General features: G+C 49.3%; 1 protein-coding gene across 2 annotated transcripts in view; it reads left to right on the top strand.

The window, feature by feature from the left end:
- Window positions 1–904: 904 nt before the first annotated feature.
- The window catches only part of Gab1 (GRB2 associated binding protein 1), a 115,454-nt gene continuing 98,832 nt past the window's right edge, over window positions 905–17,526 (top strand). For both annotated transcript variants that reach the window (XM_041663393.1, XM_041663392.1), the window contains exon 1: window positions 905–1,845. In XM_041663393.1, the coding sequence (XP_041519327.1) occupies window positions 1,774–1,845 (72 nt within the window). In that variant the 5' untranslated portion in view covers window positions 905–1,773. The remainder of the gene's footprint in view (window positions 1,846–17,526) is intronic.

Raw genomic sequence — 17,526 nt, 5'->3', positions numbered from 1 at the left:
TCTTTGTAGCCCTGGTTATCCTAGATAGAACCCACTTTGTAGACCAGGCCTGCCTCTGCCTCCCCACCACGCCCAGCTCTTCAAAACTTTTATCTGATTATCTATATTACCTACTAAAATTTGTTCCAAGGCTTTGTTCCAAATACACCCACAAATAAGAGCTCTATTACAGGACTGCACCAAACGGGCCAGGTACAATAACTGTAAAACACACCAGAAAGTAAATAGAACTAGCATATCCAATACGATTCTGTTTCCTGTCCAACATCCTAGGGCAGGTTTTAAGCAAATACAAAGCAAACTGGAAGAAACTGCCCACGAATGGAGGTAGTGTGAGATTTTATCGTGTCTCAGAGACACTGCATGCAGCTGAACGCTTTGTTGGCGATTAAGCGATCGTATCCTGGATAGAAGGCTCCTTGGGTCAGGCCCTAGAAGTCCTGGAGGTTTCTCTCTGCACCTGGTGTACAGCATGGAGCACTCCTGGTCCAGGGGTCACAGCCCTTCAGCCTTATGCTACCGGGACCTTCTTGGCTGGGTTAAAAAATTTTTTTTTCAGGATGTCAAGTCGAGAAAACCATCTAAAACTCTCGATCACAAGGGTACAGGAAAGTCCAAACTCTTAACTGACACGGGATAGTGTCAAGATGGCAAACTCACACCGAGCTGGCGAGTGTGCCCGCCGGTCCCGCACTCGTGCCGGGGTGGCGCTGCGTTCCCGGAGACCGCCGCCTTCGCCAGCGCGCGGGCCCGGGGCGGCGGGGCGGCGAGGACCCCAGCGCGCCGCGCGGCTGACTACAGATCCCAGGGTGCCTCTGCCATCTCGCTCCCTCCCAGCGCCGGCCCCGCCTCCCTGGCCCTTGTTGTTTTGGCTGGAAGCGCTCCGGAGGAGTTTCAGAGAAAGTCTGGGCAGAAGCTAGAGGCGACCGATCGTGGGAAGGGGAGGCGGAAAGGCCAGGAGAAGGAGGGCCCGAGCCCAGGCTGCACCTCCCCGAACCCGCCGCGCGCCCCCGGGTGGGGGAGGAGCGCAGGGGACGGGACAGAGGGGGTCCCTCCCCGCAGCAGAGCCGCCCAGCTCCTCGTCCCTGCGCCGATCCCCGCCCTCGTCGGAGGCTGGAGCGCAGAACCACCCTCCCGCCGCCGGCCCGCGACCTCCCCGACGCCCGGCGACGCCCCGCGCCTCTCCGCCGGTCCTCGGGCTCCCTAGGCGGATCGGGACCAGCTCCCGCGTCCGCTGCCACCGGGACGCCGCACGCTTTCCCGGGCGCCTTCCTCGGAGGAGGGGAAAGGAGAAGATCGCGCCCCGTTCACTGAAAGCGCCAGCGGGCGGAGCGGAGCGGACACCGAGCGCGGGCATTGTGTGTACGCGTGCAGCGTGGGGTCCGCAGCCGGGAGCGCTCGCGGGAGGTCCTGTCCCTGAGGGGCGGAGCGCTGGGCATCGAGCTCCGGGCTCCGGGCTCCGGGTCCCGGCCGAGTCCCAGCTGAGCCCGACCGCTGTCGAGGCGGTCCCGCCGCGCCTGGCGGCCAGGAGGGTGCACTGAAAGAAGGCCGGCGAGCTCTGGTCCCCGCTGCTCCGCTCGGGTTCCGCTTCGGTCCGCGGATCTGCAGAAGAGAGAGGCTCGATAGCCGACCCAGGGCGCGCAGGACCTGACCGCCCCGTCGAGGGAAGCTGCGAGGACCTCTGGGCTGTGTGTGCCTGCCGTGTCCCGAGCGCGTCCACTGTCTCCACCGACCCCTCCGGTGCCTGGCCCTCGAGCCCTCACGGCGTGCACCATGAGCGGCGGCGAAGTGGTCTGCTCGGGATGGCTCCGCAAGTCCCCTCCGGAGAAGAAGTTGAAGCGTTATGTAAGTACAGGTCAGGGCACCGCCGGCCGCGGCAGTCGCAGCTTGCTCGCCGAGCTCTGCCACGAATCCCGCCCTCCTCTTCCTCGATCCCTCTCTCGGCCGGCTGGCTTCGGACCGGGTGCGGTCCTCTCGCACCCTGACGTCCACTTGGTGGCCAAACTTTCTTCCTCCATATTGCAAACCGCCTCCCTTGAAGGCCTCGTCGCCTCTTAGAGGGGCCCAGGCTCAAAGCCGGCTGCAGATATACTTTCCTTGTTGTTAGTTCTATTTAGCGTGTGGGGGGCGACACGGGGAGAAAGAGCCTTCTCTTAAATGCATCAGGTTCACTTGGAGGAGTTGTTAAATCTCCTTTCACCGAGAAGCCGCGGAGGAAGTAGTGATCATCGATTTTCCCTTGGGTTTGCGCCCCCTCTGCGCCTCTAGGAGGTTGAGGCAAGCGAACCGTGGACGCGAGAAGTGGATAGTATAGGCGAACTTCTCTAAATACTCGCACTGGGGAAAGGGGTGGGGGAGTTATTACGCGCCCTACCATCTGCTTACCAGGGTTCACGTTTTCGCGGTTTTGCTTTGAGGGACGCTGGAGTTTGGCCCGAGAACGCTGGCGGTTTGATGCGACAGGAGGGCGCTGGGGGGAGCCTGGTGGCTGATGTTTGGGCGCCTTCGGACGCGCTGTCAAGCCCGGCAGGAGGGGACAGCTGAAGCCAGCAGGGATTTCTGAGTGTTGTGATTCTTTTCCAGGGCACCAGAACGGCTTAAATGGTATTTGTGTGATTTATTCAAGGTACCGATCGTGAGTTAAACTGTGTTCGCTGTTAGGGAAACTATCTCGAAGGAACCTACACTACTTCAGTGGAAATCTGAGGAGGCTCAGAACTCTGGAATCTTAAGCCTTCCTTCAGATCGGCTAATTTTACGATGTCCCCTGCCAGCAAAGAAATGACACTTTGTCCTGGCAGCCGAAGCAAATATTTTTCGAGTAAACGTGTTTTCCAAAAGCAAAATGTACAGTGTACCTTCTTCTTCGGTAGAGTTCACTACTGGTATTGAGGGAACCTGCTTCTGGTTGAAGGGAATCTCCACCAGTACCCACCTCAAACTAATCCGATTACTCACTGCCTGCTTGCAAGGAGGGGGAGGGGGCCGGGAGGGGAGGCATTTATTTCCCAGAGCTCACCCGCAGTTTCTGGTTTACTTTCTGCTAGAATGATTCAATAAATTGTCAGAGGATTCCCTCCCCTCCCCAAAGATGTCTTTCCATCTGTCACGGTTTTCCTGGATATCTTAGTAAAGATGGCAACTTGATTGCAAAACTTTGCGAGTGGCTTTGGCGTCTCCAGAATGAGTTGTAGAGAGGCAATTGTGTGTGAAAGGGGAGGGTGGGGAGCTGGAAACACTAGGCCTGAGAAGGCTCTGCTTAGGAAAGGATTCTTGGGAGAGCTAAAGTACAGTCTGTTTGCTGATAGGCTCACTGGTGCTGCTGAGCTCTGTGATGGGCACCAGCCACAAGGGGAGGAAGTACAGAACGGAAAAGCCTCGCAGGAAGAAAATCAACAGCAAATGGTCTTAACAAGGGCCAAATGAAGTGAAAACTGGGCATGGAGGCATATGCGCGTACCACCCAGCACTCGGGAGATAGAAATGGGAGGCCAGTGCGGTCTACATAGCAAATTCTAGGGTAGCCAGGGCTATATCTCAAAGACAAAAACAAAATAAAGTTTATTCCCAATACAGGTATTAATAATAAATAAATAGATACAAATAAATGAAGTGTGGGAGAATATATGTGTGTGATTATGTATATTTACACGTATCTTTTGTTGACCACAACAATTTTCTCCCATTCAAGTCCCAATTAGATCAAACCCTGTTAGCTTCTGAATCAGGGAAGCGTGGTCTCATGGCCATATTCTACAGCAGTTTGCCAAACATGGGGCTAGGTCTGGATCATACGGTCATTTCAGACTAGACTTTTCTGTGAGTCGGTTATCTGAGAACTCAAGAAGTTCCGAGCAGAGTCACAGCACTGAAGAGTGAGACCCAGTCTTTGCTCTTACATACTTTTAAAGTTTGGGGAACAACAAAGTATATGTGGAGAAAGGTGGCCAAAATGCAAAGTGTTTATATCTGTGTGTCTAAGTTGAGTGGTCGGGGGTTTTATAGATGCTTTCAGGAGAAAACTGGGTTCCTAAACTGTGTTCTCAGTAAGCAGAAGGATGTAGGGGAAGCCAAGTGTGGAAAACTTGTCTGTCTGTCTGTCTGTCTGTCTCTCTCTCTCTCCCTCTCCCCCCTACCCCCCACCCTGAGGTGTTCGTGAGTGCATGTGTGTTGCATGCCGGTATGTGTATGTTCACCTGTGGTATCCAGAGGTCAACCTCAGATGTGCCGTTTCTCAGGAGACTTTTTCAAAGTGTCTCCCTGGGACTTCGGACTTACTGACTAGGGTCGGCTGCCAGTTAGTGAGATCCAGGAATCCCGTGTCCCCCTCTCCACTGTTAGCATGCCAAGGTGCAGCATTGTGATTGGCCTTTTCAAGGGGGCTGAGGGTTGAGCTGAGTTCCTGATGCTTCTGTGGGAGGTATTAAGTGAGCTCTCTCTCCAGATGACTGGTGAGTCTTTACACATTCATGAAGTAGGTGAGGACGGCCCAGGATGACGATGAACAGGTGACTGCCAAGAAGATGGCATGGCGGACTGCCAAGTGGTTTATTCCCCACAAGATTTGACGTCCTCAGATTCTTGAACCTTTGACATTGGTGTCTGGCTGTGTTTCTGCATAAGCAGTTTTGACCAGGGAGGACAGAGGCCATGTCCACATGCATTTTTCTATTCTTATTTTCTTTGGTTAACAGAATCCAGCAAAGTAGGTCAAAGACTGATTGGTAGTGGTTTTTGTTTTTCAATTTGTGTGTGTGTGTGTGTGTGTGTGTGTGTGTGTGTGTCTGTGTGTGTTTATGGGGGTGGAATCCAAGGCCCTGAGGCCTCACACGTAATAGTAGCAAATGCTCCACAACTGAGCTGTCTTTCACCTCCTTTTTTTTTTAAAGACATGATCTCACTGTGTAGCCATGGCTTGCCTGGAACCTGATATGTAGATCATGCCGGCCTCAAACTTACAGAACTCTGTCTGCTTCTCCTGCCAAGCACTGGGATGAGAGAGATGTCACCACCCTGTTACTTCTTTTCTTTCTAAATAAAGTCTAGTCTTTATTTTGTGTGTGTGTGTGTGTGTGTGTGTGTGTGCGGTGGGGGTCGGACAGCTTGTTGGAGTCTGTTAATCTCCTTTTCCCATGTGGGTCCTGAGTATTAAACCCAGGCTGCCCGGTTTAGGGGCAAGTGCCTTAACCCTCTGGGCCATCCTTCTGCCCGATAATGGTTTTTAATGAGCAGATTCACTGTGAAAAGCTTATCTTGGAGGCTTGTACTGTAATTATTAAATGAGACTTCTGGGAGTTTGAGCATCGTGGTTCTGCTGGGAAATGTCGCCTGTGGGACTTTGTCTCACTGTTTGCAGATTTGTAGAGTGGTCCAGACACTGACTGAGATCATTGTTAAGGTCTGTAAGTGACAAACAAAACTTTAGGCTGGGGATATGGCGTAGTGGACAAATCATTTGCCTCATCTTCATGATCATGAGAACTGGAGTTCTGGTCCCCAGAGCTCATGTCAGAAGCAGGGAGATATGGTGGCAGCCTGTCATTCCAGCTCCAGGGAGCTAGACGCAGCATACTCGGGCCAGCTGCATGGCTAGATCAGCTGGAATTAGCAAGCTCCCACACTGAAGAGAGTTCCTCCTTCAATGAATAAGGTGGAGGAGAATTGAGAAAGACATCTGATCTCATTTGTGGGCCTGCAAACATGATTCACATGCCTGCACCTGTACATACATGTGTGCCCATACATGAAAACACATGCATACCAAATGCACATGCAAAACAAAATTATATTGATTTTATCTTTAAAACCGTCTCAGAACGTGGCCCCTGACAAATTCCTCGCAGCTCCTGCTTCTGTATTTGCTCCCTTGGTCAGTTTTTGTACTTTTCTCTCTTGCCCTGTGCTCATCTGGAAGAGGAACCTCCCTTGAACTTCTCAGAGAGAGAAAGTGACATGGGATAAAGGAAGAAGACTCCTGAGTCGGAAGTTGATTCTTTAGTCAGCTTCAGTTTTGATTCTTTTCAGTCTCTTCTGTGCAGAGTGGTAAGAACTTCCTGCACGTTCCATTCTCTGGCAGCTTGTGAAGTCTGTCTGCAGTGGTGCTGAGCATCCCCGGCTTTCTTTCACTTTTGCTGAATGCTGTCCAGAGCTTAGTTACCAGGGTTATAGAGAGGCGGGAACTCCAAGGTAGCGCTCAAATTTCTTATTACACTTTAAATCTGCAGGACTGGACTGTAGCTCGGCATGGCCTACCAGACAGGAAGTCCTGTGTTTGATGTCCAGCATCTCTGAACCAGTCACACTGTCTCAAGCTGCAATCCCTGCACTTGGGAGGAGGAAGCAGGAAGAGCCAAAGTTCAAGCTTCATCTTGGCAGGGAGTGGGGAGGGTGCGGGTGGGGGAGGGGAGATGGCTTGGTGGATAAGAGCACGCCGCCACCGATCACCTGAGTTTCATCCTTGCAAGGAGAGAATTGGCTCTTGAAAGTTGTCCTCTGACCTCAACCCAAATTTCATCGCGCACGCGCGCATGTACAGTGCACGCACGCGCATGCGCACACACAACACACACTTAAGCACACACACAGCCCCAATAAAAAGTAAGATTAATAAGATTGTCCTTACTAGTAGACATGAGCCTTGCCACGATGACGTCTTAAACAACATGTAAACGTTTTAACAGCTGTCCGAGCATTCGAAGCTACCGTGTGGTGATTTAGTACATGTGTGTAGTGGTCAGATCAGGTAGTTAAGGCTTCTTATCTCCCTAAATATTTTAATTTTTGTGTTTGTGTTGGTAGCCATTGAACATCTCTCCTGATAATACATAAAAGATGCATCTTGATAGGTGTTCAGATTCATAAGTATTTCTTTTAAAAGTATTGGTGGGGATTATAATATCCAGAGTGCACGTTATACATACTTGAAAACTTCAAAGAGCAAACCCAGTAGAAGTTTCTTGTTTTTTTTCTTAAAGTATCAGTGAGAATTTTCAGTAGAATTTGAAGTTTTCACAGAAGTAGATGCAAATGAGTTAATAAAGGGTTGCCTCCAGCCAGCTGGCTCTCACCGTATTTCTGCAGGTGGAGCTTCCCCGGAGTCTCCCTCCAGCCTGGACACCCAGTGAGCTGGGACACACAGCCTGCTGCCAGCTCTGGGCAGGTGTCAAGGAGGAGCAGGTGTTCCATCTCAGTCAGAGAACCTGCTTGGGCAGCCAGAGCAAGGCGGCCTCTCAGCAGACGGCCCTGCAGCAAGGCCTTGGCGAGTTCTTGGGTGGGTATGCCATCTGTCCCCCGCTTGAGCTCTGTAACTGCAGCTGTCAATTAACGGAGCAGTTTTTTTTTTTTTTGTCTGGACTTTGGGAACATACCCCTCGTTCTGGAAGTGAGCCTAGAAACAGAATAACCTTTCTCACTGGGTGGGCACCTGCCATCTGACACGGAGGAGGGGAGCCCGTGCAGCATCCCCTTGGCTCAAGGATAACGGACGCTGTGTGCTAAACTCAAGCCCACCGTCTGCTCTCATGGTCTTATGTTGAAGTCGTACGGCTTCTCAGTTGGGGATGTTTTCCCCTTTTATCTTCTTGTTAGTGAATAGTTCACCTCAAGTTCTGCTGTCTCCACTCCACCTTATGAAGTATGGCAGGACCATTGTCTATTAACACAGGGCTTTAACTATCAATTATGTTAAGCCTTCCTACTAGTTAATGATAGGTAATTCTTTTGTCGTGCCTGGGCAGAATGGTAAGTTGTAAAAAACTCCCCCGTTATGCTTGCCGGATCCCTAAATACCACTGTTAGCTTTTGGGGGTTCAGAATTACTGTATGAAAACTATGTCATGTGGTAGTTTCATTGACATTTTTTACCCCCAAACCGGATCCTTCCTTTCCTTCTAAAACTGTGGAACCAAAACCAAGATGCAGGCACTCGCGGGACAATCAGAGTCGGAGAGGACATTCAGCTCTCACGGGGCTGTGGAGAGGACATTCAGCTCTGCCAAGAACAGAAGTGGAAAGTCGATTTAGAAACTTTTCAGCTCTTGGGATTAGGAAAGTTATAGACAGGCTAAAAAAAAAAATTATGAGAGGAGGGACAGACTAATGAAGTGGAGGAATATTCGTGTCTTTTCTGGGAATAGGTGGAGATTTCTTGGATCATTCAAGTGTTGCTTTTCCTTGTTCCTTTTATGCTTCCTTCCAGTGTCAACATGGCAACTCTAAACTGCACTGACATTGGGAGGTGCGTTGTTTGCCATGCAGAAGGGATTATAATTGAGCCAGCAGCCATCTGGTGGTCTCTTTCTCAGCCAGCTTAGAGCCAACCAGCTTCCAGTTTGGCTAGCCTACCTGAAGAGGAACTTCTGGCTGTTAGACACCCCGTTCTTGAAGGCGAACAAGATTAGGGTGGGGTAGATGGTCAGCATCTGTCAGGACTACGGATTTAGAATTCTGCTGTTTAAAAGAAAATTAAGATGTCCTTTGGTCTGCGGATGTGGAGTAGTTGAGTGAGTGCTTGCCCAGCATGTATGCCGGGTGAAGCCCTGGGTCAGTCCTCAGCGCTGTGGAAAACTGGCGCTGGTGGAGCTTATCAGCAATCCTGCATTTGGGAGGTGGAGGCAGAATGATCAGAAGTTCAAGGTCACACAAAGTTACATAGTTTGAGGCTAAATTTTTTATTTTTATTTTTTTTTGGATTTTCTCCGTAGCTTTTTGGTTCCTGTCCTGGAACTAGCTCTTGTAGACCAGGCTGGCCTTGAACTCACAGAGATCCTCCGGCCTCTGCCTTCCGAGTGCTGGGATTAAAGGCGTGCACCACCACCGCCCGGCTAAATTTTTTAAAAAAGACCTTGTATCTTTACAAGAGGGGGGGCGTCTTGCAGCTTAAATCTGCAGGCCCTGGGAGGCAGAGGCAGGAGGACTGAGTCTGAGACTCAGAATAGTGAGGGGACAAAAAGCACTGAGCATTTCATTGTGCCTTCTGCCTGCTGTGAGAGGAAACTCAGGCTGAGTGCTGGACTGTGCCTCTAGCCTCCTACCTGATTCTGCTTTCTTATGAGGGGTGGGCAGTGAGAGCTCCAGCCAGAGCATCCTCTTCGACCGTCCTGTTAGACATTTCCTGATGTCAGAGCAGACAGGGAGCTGCACGTTAAGCCTTACTGCTCATCTCTGATAGTTGTGGAAACATGGTAGGAATTCTCTGTGGCCTCCCCAGTGTTTCTGTCCATGCAGAAGGCAGGCAGACAGTTGGCTGTAGTCAGCGCGGAAGGCAGATGGACAGTCAGCTGTAGTCAGTGCAGAAGGCAGACGGACAGTCGGCTGTAATCAGCTCAGACAGACAGATGGACAGTCAGCTGCAGTCAGCGCAGAAGGCAGGCGGACAGTCGGCTATAGTCAGTGCAGAAGGCAGGCAGACAGTCGGCTGTAGTCAGCGCAAAAGGTAGGTGGACAGTCAGCTGCAGTCAGCGCAGAAGGCAGATGGACAGACGGACAGTCGGCTGTAGTCAGCACAGAAGGCAGGCGGACAGCTGGCTGTAGTCAGCGCAGAAGGCAGGCAGACAGTCGGACAGTCAGCTGCAGTGCTCACGTGCTGGGGCACTGACAAGCACTGGCTCAGGGTAGAAGTCCACAGCTTATCTGCTGCTTTCGGGAGCTTTGGTCCTGGGCCTTGTGTGGAATGCAGTGGAGATATTTGTCCCCTCCCTCCCTGTGAGGGGTTTCTAATCTGTGGAAACAAGTTAGAGATGCATGCACATTTAAATAGCTTTACCAAGAAACTGGCTATGGAACTATCTGTGGTTAAATACCAGATGAGGGCTACAGATTGTAATTGTTTCAGAGTTCAAACTGCGAGCAGAACAGGAAGAAGAGACCACAGAGAACTTGCCACCAGTGTTTCAGGCTGTTCCAGGAAGGCAGGCTCGAGGTGCTGCCCTCAGCTGCAGCAGAATCCTATGGGAAGGATGGTTTTCAATAAAGAAAAGAGAACGTTTAAGTGACAAGAAGTGCTTCAGGATGCTTGGGCTTCACACCTAGAGTGTGGATGTCAGCTGTAACTTCTCATTGAAGAAATTCTGCTTCTGCTATGATCTAACCAGGTTCTCATGGACTCCTAACCACAGTGTGTTCTCTGCAACCAAGACGAAAGAAATACAGCAACCTGTATGGTCACCTGGGCTTATTAAAATTCCAAGGCACCTGTGTGATTTAAGATTCCTTTATGTCTGTTTTGAGCTAAATAATTCATTCTGGCAAGCCTTCAGTTTACAACAGAGAGGGAGCATGTTCGGGTGGGAAGAAGAATAAAAAAGCCTGTGATTCCTCTGCTTCTGAGCTGCTAGCGTCTGAACTTGGACTCTGGAAGCCATCTTAGCCCAGCTGTGTGAGTGCCAGACAGTGTTGGAGGGGTGAGAATAATACCAGCGGATCACGTGACACACCTTCTGACTGTTGATGGGATGTGAGGGTCTCTCATCTCCCATTCCCTGTGCGGACAGTGCTCATTCCCAGCAAGCCAGAGCTCCTTCTGAATCTGCCCTGTGAACTTGGAGGAAAGTCACGTTTCTGTGACTCCCTTTTTCTCAGCCCGCATGTCCACTAACTACAGAAAACTTAGAATCGCGAGGCTCTTTCTCCTCTCCTCTTGGATCACAGCACAAATAAATTATTATTCTTTATGATTACTGAGGAGAAAGTGGTCTATTGTGATGTGAATTTCCAAATTTGTTAAATATGTAGCCCCTTCCACTGCTAACTCAGGGCGGGGTAGTTTGGGAACTTTCATGAATTGTAGGCAACATTTAGGCTGCAGAATAGTTGGGCAGTCATTTTAGGAGCTAGAAGTTTTAGATGAACCATTCCGGTCTCGTACAAATGGGCACCTTCAATAACACAAGGGTTCCTGACCTGGAAGAAAGAGTATATATATTTTAGGTAATTCTTTTATACACCTAGAGGGGGAAAATATCTCCCTATTTGAAAACTTCTCATTTCCAAATTCGTAGCAAAGTGGAAAGCTCGCAGGCTCTGGGCTGCCCTGTAGCTCTGAGGGCAGGGCTTTGCAGTGCATATTTCGTCCTTATCTCTGCTACTTTAGCTCTTGAAGCCTGCTGATTACCATTGGTAGCCGCCAAGCCCTGTCCTGCACTATTATCTGCAGCAAAAATTTTCCATGTGGCTCGCCTCAGCTGTGCTGCTGTAGGCATGGTGCAGCGCACCGGGACGGTGTACTTTGTAAAGGAGAAAGCGGCTAGAAGGGGTAACGTGAGTGATTTAATATTTTCCTGCTGTTAAAGTCGCCTTGGTGTGTTTTCCAGAGATGTTTGTCATTTTTCTAAACTAAGTTATCTTTTGTTTTTATGCACTGCAAAGAGTGCTGTGTTTGCTAGGTTTTTCAATTCTCTTCTCTCCCTCCTCTCTCTTTCTCTTTCTCTCAGCTTCTTGCTTTGAGTTCCTCCTTGGCCTAGGTAAATGTCTGTTCTAAAAAACAAATGTCCTGAAAGGGAGGTGGGACCCACATCGCCACATTGTTTTTTGAATTAAAAACAATATACTAAAATCTAAACATTTCATTTAAAAAAAAATCTCTCGTCATTTTGTTAAAGGAAGAAAATACTGAACTTTGCTTTAACTATGCTGTCAAGTGTGTTTCCTTTCCCCCTTTTATTTATTTTCTTTTGCTTTGAATCAAGTAGCTTGAGTCCGGTTTTAGACGGTCCTCTCAAGAGTACAGCGCATGGCCAGTGACAATGACAGCTCCATTTTCTGTTAGGAAAGAGGCTTGCCCACTGCTCTGACGAATAGGGGAGCAATATCAAGAAGCAAATCAGTCTGCATTGCTTACTCTCACAACACCAGATAAAGTTGAACTTATCTTCGCATTAGCATGAAATAAGCGGATAAATATAATCTTGTTTATTTAAAGACCTCTCTAGACTGACTTGTTTAATTTTGCATGGATGCGTTTGCCGGGATACATGTCTGCACTGCCACCACGTGTCCTCAGTGCTGGTGGAGGGCAGCAGATGGAAATCAGCTCTCCTGGCACTGGAGTGATGGACAGCTGTGAGCTACAGTGCAGCTGCTGGCACCTGAACCTAGGGCCTCGACGGGAGCAGGGAATGCTCTTAAGTGTTGAGCCACCTCTCTAGCCCAGGCAAACACTTGGCACTGTTTTCTCCAGTATAGACTGTGGCATAGGGATTTTGAGAGCTTGGCATATTGTTGTTGTGGTTTCTGTTGTATTTAATGCATTGGTTTGCCTGTTGCTGTAAAATTGTTTTTGCTAACTTTCGTAAGTCAGAGAAAAGTCAGTCTTTGATGGAGGAGGGTCATCTTTCTATCTGTTGTTTCATTGGTTAAGTAATAAAGAAACTGCTTGGTCTCTGATAGGACAGAAAATTAGGTAGGTGGAGTAGACAGAACAGAATGCTGGGAGAAAGAAGCTATTCCCAGAGTCCCCTTCCCTCCACTCCTAACTTGCACTGACACCGTATGGTAGCCAAGACTCGAATAGTGGTGGTGTTCACTCCGTAGGCAGCCTGCTTGCTTCATTCTCATGATACATGGCTTCAGTTACTAGTGCACTGGGAAATGTGGCTGGGCCACTTCTGACTGCAGGACTCCGCCCAGAGATGACTACCTGATTAAAGAATTGAAATACTCACCCCCTTCTCAGCTCAGTCTGTAGCTCGACCTCCCCACAGTGCTCTGGTCAGAGGAGAGTCTCGGAGCCAGGGTTTGACAGCTGCTGGTTGGCAAGGTGACACTTGACTTTCATTGGAAGCACTTTCAGATTTCAGTTTTGGACGAGAGATGCTTGGTAAGATGCCACCTTCCATGACTTGAATTCCGAGGGTGGTGTAGGGCTTGATGAGGAACAATGGCCTGGCTCAGCTAGGGCGGTGTCATTTGAACCCCAGTCTCTGGTCATAACTGACCTGACAAGTTCTCCCTGATAATTCCAGTTTCAGTGAAGGGTCAAGAGAAAGTGACGGGAGACACTGGGTATTGGAGAAGGGGCTTACTCTGGTGGTGCTTTTCTGTCCCAGCCTCTTCGCGAGGTAGGTAAGTCATTTGCGCCCCCAGAAAGGAACCAGAATCAGACAGGTCCTATTGAGACGGGTTCTCATTACTTTTGCTGTAAGCCGTCATAGTCAGGGGTCAGATTTCCCAGTGTGCGATGCTCCAAGCAGAAACAGCAAGCATCGTGCATTTTTGAAGATGGTTTTCAAACTGACCCATGGTATACACAGTAAAAAGAAAGTGTGCATTTATTTCAAACAATCACTGCTCCATTCATTGCTCTTTGGTGTTTGGGGCAGGATATTCCTTCCCAGAGGGCAGAGGGCATCTACGCTTTGTCTAAAATGTGGGACCTTATGCAATCTCTTGAACAGTATAACCAAACAGCTGTAGACTTTTGAGTCCAGAATTATAAATCATCTTGTCTAGCGCCTCCTCAGCTTTCCTGGTTCCTTCCTCAGGTTTGTTCAGTGTCCTCTGGCTTTTTATTAAGCCTGTCTTTGATTTGCATACCAGGAACATTAACAACATCGACTAGTCTGTTTCCAGTTGTTCCTGTCTCCTTCCCCACTTGTGGAAGAGTCCAGCCCCCTCATTTGACAGGTAATAAATAAAACGGAACCTCAGGGAGAATGATTGATTTGTCCAAGGCCGTGCAGTGTCACCAGCTGTCCCATCGGGCTCAGGGTAAATCTTTTAGTCTCCCCGTGAGTGCAGGCTATAAAGGTACAGTGAAGAACTTAAAGGAGAGGCCAGGGACACTGCTGTCACCTTCAAGAGTTGGCGCGCGGGTAGAGGGCATGGGATGTGCTTGTGATGACCGTGACGTTATGAGATGGGGCTCTCACTAAATTCGGCAAAGAGAGGTTGGTCCAGGGATTCAGAAAGGCTTCCTAAAAAGAGACTGTTTCTTCAGGGCTTAGTTAAGGTTGGTTCCATTTTTCTACAATGGGGGCAGGACTGCAGTACTCTGCATCTCTGCCTTTCCCCAGCTACCCTTGAGTTATGTAGATGTGGCCGCTGGCTCCCTCACCTGCCACTCAAGTGTGGACGGCAACCCGAGTCCTCCATGGCCTGAACTAAAACCATGGCCACCAGCTTCTACAGGGAGCCCCATGTTAACAAGACTAGGGGGGAACTGTAGCTTTTTTCTTGAAACTCTTGGGTGTATATGACCAAGTCCCTTCCTATACCTTCCTGATGCAGGCTGTAGTCTGCTTAACTCCTGGAGTTCCTAAGAGCTCCAGTGTGACCTTTCTTCTGCCGTCCCTGTCAGTGGCTTTTCATCCATGGTGAGATTGTGACCGCCTTGATAGTTTCAAAGCCCTGTGCTCAGGTGGGTCAGCTTGATCAGCTTTAAAGACACTGGCCGCCCAGTGTCATGACCCAAGTGCAGTATCCAGAACCAGCCACTCAGTGTCATGACCTAGTTCAATCCCCAGAACCAGCCACCAAGTGTCATGACCCAGTTCAGTCCCCAAAACTAGCCACCAAGTGTCATGACCCAAGTTCAATCCCCAGAACCAGCCACCAAGTGCCACGACCCAAGTTTAATTCCCATAACCAGCCACCAAGTGCCACGACCCAAGTTTAATCCCCAAAACCAGCCACAAGTGCCATGATCCAGTTCAGTCCCCAGAACTAGCCACCAAGTGCCATGACCCAAGTTTAATCCCCAAAACCAGCCACCAAGTGCCATGACCCAGTTCAGTCCCCAGAACCAATGTGGTAGAAGAGAACTGGCTCTTCCAAGTGTTTCTCTGATCGTCTCCTGCGCACAGTGTGGCAGACGTATGCCCACAGACAATGTTTAAAGGATAAAAAGCATTGGGCTCTCAATTTCATAAGAATTCTTAAGGAACTTGTAAGTATTGTAACTTGTGTGGTTTCTGACCTGTCAAGCCCATATGCAAATCTTGATGCATGGTTAAATGCTCTCACGTTTTATGCTGCTAACATGGGGATTCTCTCAGCCAGTCTGTGGATCAGATTGCATAGTTGCTCTGTAGAAGGGCCAGGTGGCCGGGCCAGCATTTCACCTTTCAGGCCCGGTGTCCCCATCGCGTCCCCGGTGCTCAGCACTGCGGCCCTTCTCCAGTGGCTTGAGAGCGCAGGCTTTCTCCTTCTGTACACAGTGACCAGAAACAGACCGTGTCAGTTTACCTCAGCAGCTCTCGACCGTTGGCTCTGCTGCCTTCCCTCCGGACAGCTGCAGTTGTTAGCTGGCCTCTGCATCCAGGCTTGCAGAGATCTCTTTGCGAAGGCAGCTAGGCAACTTTTCTGAAACAAATCTAATGATGCCATCGCTCTGGGCTGAGGTTGTTGGTTCTGCTGCGTTCCTTTGCTGTTGGTAATAGCCAGACCTTTTGCCTTGGCTCACCAGGCTTCATCATGTGGCATGACCACATCCCTCCAGGAGGCTTGATGCCACCATCTTCAGGCAGCCTCTGCCTCAGCTTTGCTGGACTCTTGTGTTCCCAGTTGGCCCTGAGACCTGTCGTTCGCGGCTTTTGCACACACCTTAGCCCCTGCAGGAATGCTTGACCTTCCTTTTCTGTTTTTTCAACTACACTAACTTCTGCTGGTTCTCATCCTCCTCTCTGTGGTCTAGCCTGGACTCCATCACCAGCACAGACACACTGTGCAAGACAGCTGTGTCTTTAAGCATGCCACTCCCACCCTTGGTTGTATTTACTTACGTAGTTGTTTATTTTCCCAGAGACTGAATGATACTGGTAAGTAGAGTCCATTGCCACTTCTATGAGCTCCAGGCACTTTTGCTTTCTTGGGATCCCCTTGCATAGAAAATGTAAAGCCAGGTGTGGTGGCTTGGACTGATAATCTCAGCACTTGGCTAGCTAAGACAGGTTGAGTTCACATTGGAAAGCAGTCTGGAACTACAGAATGAGTTTCAGGCTGGCCAAGGATGCATAGTGAGACCCTGTGTCAACAAACCAAAACCAAAGAAGCAGAAAATGAAAATTTAGATAAGGGTATGTTTTAGAATTTCTGTTGCTCTGAAGAGACCCCATGATCCTGGAAACTCTTATAAAGGAAAACATTTAATTGGGGTGGCTTGCTTACAGTTCAGAGGTTTAGTCCATTGTTATCATGGCGGGAAGCAAGGCAACACACAGGCAGACATGGTGCTGGAGCTGAGAGGCCTTACATATTGATCCAAAGGCAACAGGAAGTGAATTGAGACACTGGGTGTTATTTTGAGCATGAGTATATATGAGACCTCAAAGCCCGCCTCTACAGTGACACACTTCCTCCAACAAAGCCACACCTCCTCATTTTGCCACTCCTTTTGGGGCCCATTTTCTTTCCAACCTCCACAGAGCACTTACCTAAAGTCTGAAGACCTCAGTTTGATCCCTGGAGTATATGATGAATAGGGAGAACCAACTCTTGCAAAAATTGCAAAAATATATGAATATACACACACAGCGGCAGGGTAGGCAAAAATATATTTTGTAATGTAAATATATTCTAAGCTCTATTAAACTATCTTGGTCACCAGATACTGCCCCTTTTGTATACATACCATTCATTCATGGATACACTGATTGTTGAGTGGACAGAAATGCTTTGCAGATAAAGTCCCACTGCATACGTCAGCTGATAGATCAGGACAGTGGCAAAAAGGTCACTCAGCTCAGTTATGTGGCACTTTTGTCATCGCCCAGGTAGCTCACAAGCAATCCTGAGATGTCACTGTTTGGTCCCTGGGAATAGAACAGTTCTCAGAAAATTAGGATACACCTAAAAACATATATTTGCTACCTTATATATGCTTACAAGACTCCCTTATATGTGTTTAAAAGCAAGAATCATTGCGATGTTTATGATTTCAAAAATCGCTCCATGAGCTGGCTTACTAGTAAGCCTGTTTCTTGAGATGTTTCCCCATAGAGGGGTCAGTGTGGTAGGAGGTGGGGAGGCCGTTTTACCCAGGTACAGGACATGTGGCTGTGTCTGAAGGCAGATGTCTCTTGTAGCGTCTGGAGGGAGGTGGTATCAGGACCAAACCTGTATTGTACAGCCCAGCCCCACAACACACCCTGGCCCGACCCTGACTGTCAGCGTGCCGTGCCGCAGTGAGCAGCCCCTCCCCCGTGTTATCTGTTGGGTTTCTGTCCCATGATTCCACCAGTAGCTGCAATTCTAGAAGGTGCAGGGTTCAGTTGTGACCCTGGAGTCAAAGCGTTTCTTCACGCTGGTCAGAACGACAAGACCACTCTAAGGCTGGGAAAGACTGTGCAAGGCAGAGCCTCTGTCCAAAGAGCTGTTGTCCTTCAGATCAACCCCGATGCTCATTTGCCTCATTCTCCTAGATAGGGCACAGGCCATTGTTGTCTGGGTGGGGGGCGGGGGTGCTGAGTCATTCATTGATCGTACTCTTTGTTACCTCCTGGCTGGAAGGTCACCAGTCACTGTTCCTACGCCGCCCAACTTGTTTACTTTTTATAAATTACATGTAATCAAGCCCTCTTGCTGGTCTGGCTA

This window comes from Microtus oregoni, unplaced genomic scaffold, assembly GCF_018167655.1.
Source record: "Microtus oregoni isolate MIOR12 unplaced genomic scaffold, Mior012 000014F_ref0000157, whole genome shotgun sequence".
Taxonomy (NCBI): Eukaryota; Metazoa; Chordata; class Mammalia; order Rodentia; family Cricetidae; genus Microtus; species Microtus oregoni.
This window is presented reverse-complemented; position numbering and strand designations above follow the sequence as displayed.